The sequence below is a fragment of the Ixodes scapularis genome, unplaced genomic scaffold, assembly GCF_016920785.2.
Source record: "Ixodes scapularis isolate PalLabHiFi unplaced genomic scaffold, ASM1692078v2 PGA_scaffold5__190_contigs__length_132052651, whole genome shotgun sequence".
Lineage (NCBI taxonomy): Eukaryota > Metazoa > Arthropoda > Arachnida > Ixodida > Ixodidae > Ixodes > Ixodes scapularis.
In genome coordinates this window covers 86217663-86221294 of record NW_024609880.1, presented here as the reverse complement: position 1 = coordinate 86221294, position 3632 = coordinate 86217663, and the positions used below count along the sequence as shown (strand labels likewise).

The 3632-nt window shown below is 39.4% G+C and overlaps 1 protein-coding gene across 1 annotated transcript; it reads left to right on the top strand.

The window, feature by feature from the left end:
- The first annotated feature begins 608 nt into the window (after positions 1–608).
- Positions 609–3366, top strand: LOC8052484. The gene is made up of 2 exons (XM_002436116.4): positions 609–1189; positions 2819–3366. Exons 1-2 carry the CDS (start codon positions 1001–1003, stop codon positions 3164–3166), a joined length of 537 nt encoding a protein of 178 aa, XP_002436161.4. The 5' UTR covers positions 609–1000; the 3' UTR covers positions 3167–3366.
- Positions 3367–3632: the final 266 nt, after the last annotated feature.

The window sequence follows — 3632 nt, the reverse complement described above, 5'->3', positions numbered from 1 at the left end:
AAATGCCTCAAGAAATATTAGGGAAGCAAAAACAAAATCTAAAGTCTAAGTTTACGTTACCTAAGTACGTCCCCGACTGTATTTATTACGTTTTGTCGTCGACCGGGGCACTCCCCGTGCCTGTGCGTCTCTCCAACACCAAAAATAAAACAAATAAAGAATAGTTACCTAAAAAAAAAAGAGACATTAATGGAAGGTGCTTGCAAGCATGGTCGCCAATATGGGTACCAAAAGTTGAAAGGTGTTTTGTAAAATTGCACTGTCAAATAATAGCATGATATTAAAAGCATTGTAAAGTCTTCTCTCACTTGCACTGCTGCATTAATTTCTTCTCTTGATTTCAGGCATGTCTTCGACGTAAGTAGAGTTTTTCTTTTTTTTTTTTTGCTAGCACATTATTAGTGTGGCCTGGATGCCCGTACACAAATTGCGATTCTGACATTGTGTCAGAATCGCTTTGTGTACGCATTTTATGCATTTTATGTTTTATGCATTTTAGTGTAAGGGATCTTGATTAAGAGTATAAACATAGAACCATAAATATCTTTCGCCGCAAAGAACGGTTTCAACAAAACCGCAAAGGCGCCGAGAGAGCTAAATGCAGGGCGGCAAACGGCTTGGTATCAAATACGCCGGCATCAATTAGTAGAAGAAAATATTTATACAATAATTTTACGTAAATTATAGAGTCTTTTAATTTATTTATGATCGTTCACTTTATTTTCAGAAACGATACAACTGTAACAACAGGTGAGTGGGGCTGGACGTTGTATAGGACAGGTGTACGTACTGTACATTAACTCTTCATACTAAATTTTCACTCTATAATAAAAGAAGGAGCCTATTGCGTCCGCAAACAAAGCTTCACAGAATGCTGTTTTCAGGGTGATGTAAGGTTTTTCATAACGCTGATTTTAGATTTAGCCTGGCATCTCTATTTAATCATCTATACGCATATTTGCTACCGGGGATGTCACAACAATAAAACAACCCTCTCGCAATGACAACTCATTTTTTTTTTCTTTTTCCGACAAATTCAAAAGGGACACCTGAGGACAATGCCATAATGGATCCCAAAAAGGTGCGATTTACTCTGGGGGAAGAAACGCAGCGCATGGGTCAGGTTCTCAAGGAATTTTCGAATCGTCTGAATAAGGTCCTGAGCGAGCAGGCCTGCCTGAACGACAAAGTACGTAACTGAACTAGGCTCTTGTTTATTACGTTTAGAGTGTATTCAACATTGGGAGAGCGCCTCGAGGATTCACGATGCGAGAGTGCCGAAGGTAGAGCGCGCCGACACGATAACGCTCAACCAGTTCAGCACGTGTCCCGACAGCGCTATTGGGGAAGATGCTTGGGTTGTAACATCGACGTCAATGTTGTTGTTTTTCTCTTTTTTTTAGACTGGCAATTGCAGCCGCATGCAGGACGAACTTACTCGTAAAAAGATGGCCGAATGCAACCATAGGCTCTAAACTTCATCTCGGTACGCAATTCTGTACGGGACAATTTTGTATGGAATTATTTTGTCGATGAATTTTTTTTTCCTCTCTTTATTAATGTCGAAAAAAGGCTAGTATATTTGGCTATTAATAGTCAAATGGGACTATTTGTTTGCAATTTTGGATCAACATCTGGTGATGACCATATATTGGCTAACCTTTGGGGCAGTTTCAAGTCGTTGCTTGGAAACACCAGCAAGTACCCTCAAATAAATGTTTGGCTGGTAAAAATATAAGACGAGATATCATCATGTTCACAGTTTCTGAAAGCAGTTTCCAAAAATACGCCAACAAAATTGTCCCAACCATTGCATTGAGCCGGCGGAACACGACCACTTGAATGCTGCCTTCTTTATTGAGGAATTACATTTTAGGTAGCTGTATAGTTGTGAATGCCCTCCTCGAAACTTTTGACGGCGCGCACATACGCTTCCACGACGTGCGATTAACCGGTTGAGCTCTCTCTTGTCGCGCGACCTAATAGTACAAGCTCTCGTGCCGCGGCACTCTCGTGTCGGGCGTTCTCCCGTCGGCGCTTCCGCGTCGTGCGCTTCGGAGTTATACAACTTTCAATATTATCTTTTGGAGAAATAGTAATGTTTTGTACACCGGTTTAGCTTCAATAGTTGTGCTTAAACGTGAAGAGGTTCCAGGGGCTATTTTGAGCTTAATGAGTAAATTAAACCATATCCTTTTCACACACACAAAAAAAAAAAAAAAAAAACGCTGCACGCGTACACAGATAAAATACATTAATACAGTCTGGATGAATAAAGTTCCTTTGTTTTCGGGGTTTCAAATATCCCTGTGCAAACCAAACAGTATAAAGACGTAACTGGATTAAAAGGCATTCCTGCAAAAACTGTGAGCCAGGGAGGCACGTAATCTTCACTTTGAGGCGTTATTTGTGGTAAATGGCATACCGTCTTTTGGCTCCAATTTCTTTAATAAGGTGGTGTTTGGTTCGTACAAAAGTTAGCTGTGACGTAAATATATGTTTTCTTGTCTACGGAAATTTAGAAAATACTAACAATGGGTGTGCGAGTAGGGGTTCCAATGGAGTAGTACTACGCCACTTTTAGTGTTCGCTCTGCAAGAAAAGGCCACGGCACACTGTCTCCATTGAAAGTATTAACTCTACAGATGCCGTAGAGCTATTCAGTTGAAAGCTATATTGGCACACCTCTTATAATATTACGTTTTGTATAAGCAAACACTTCTTATTTCTATTACAAAAACAGATAAATATAAAAAAAAATTATTTTTTTATTTGTGTGCGTGACATGTTTTGTGTTGCGTATCATTTGCATGCGCAGGAAACCATTGAGGAGATAAAAGGCATGGTGAACCGAGCGAAAGAAATGCTTGAACATACAATTCCGGCTGGAGAAGGCATGAAAACTGCCAAGGACACAATGATGGCGATCATCCTCGAAAAGATGAGCAAGAACGTATTTGAAGACGTCGAGAAGTTTAGCACATTCGTCTCCGTTATATCCGACGACATTCACCAGCTAGGCGCCAGCCTTATTCAGGAAGGCATCGAGATGTGCGATGGAATGATAATCGAGGACGGACTCACGGAATTTGATAAGAAGTATCTCTGGGATTGCGTGGATACATTTAAATTTGAAAGAATCAAAAATGAAACAAGTTCTGAATAAGCCGAAAACTAAGGAAAACAAAAGACGTTACATCGCATTTTTGACATTTTTCTCAAGATTCCCATCAGACTTGGCTTGCGTGACCTGTTTCTGCTATCATCTAAATGCATAATTATTGAAATAAGAAAGTCTGCACGCGCGTGAAATCATAAAGTGGGAAAGCGTTTAAGATAAAATAAAGGGCGTGGTTACAAAATGCACGTGTCGAATATTTTGTTTCTCTCGTTGCATAATTCATTTTTACGTAATCGGGCCAAAAAGTTTAATAGTACAAAGAGATGTGATATCCTTCGGTTGATACACCCTATGAAAGTAAACAAATCTCAATCACCGTAAAAGGGTATTATACGTCTAGATGATTGCGTTTCTATAAATATCTACTTTTCGTTTTTTTTTTCTTTCCAGAAAAATAAGTTTTTCTAACTGATCTGTCCGGAGACGGGTATATAAAAATTAATAATTTTGA

What these genes read in the sequence shown, in the direction of transcription:
- LOC8052484 (XM_002436116.4), top strand. Translation starts at nt 1,001, where the DNA reads ATGACAACTCATTTTTTTTTTCTTTTTCCGACAAATTCAAAAGGGACA. An exon ending in AGGCCTGCCTGAACGACAAA is followed by an intron (nt 1,190 to 2,818) that starts GTACGTAACTGA and finishes TTGCATGCGCAG; the next exon opens with GAAACCATTGAGGAGATAAA.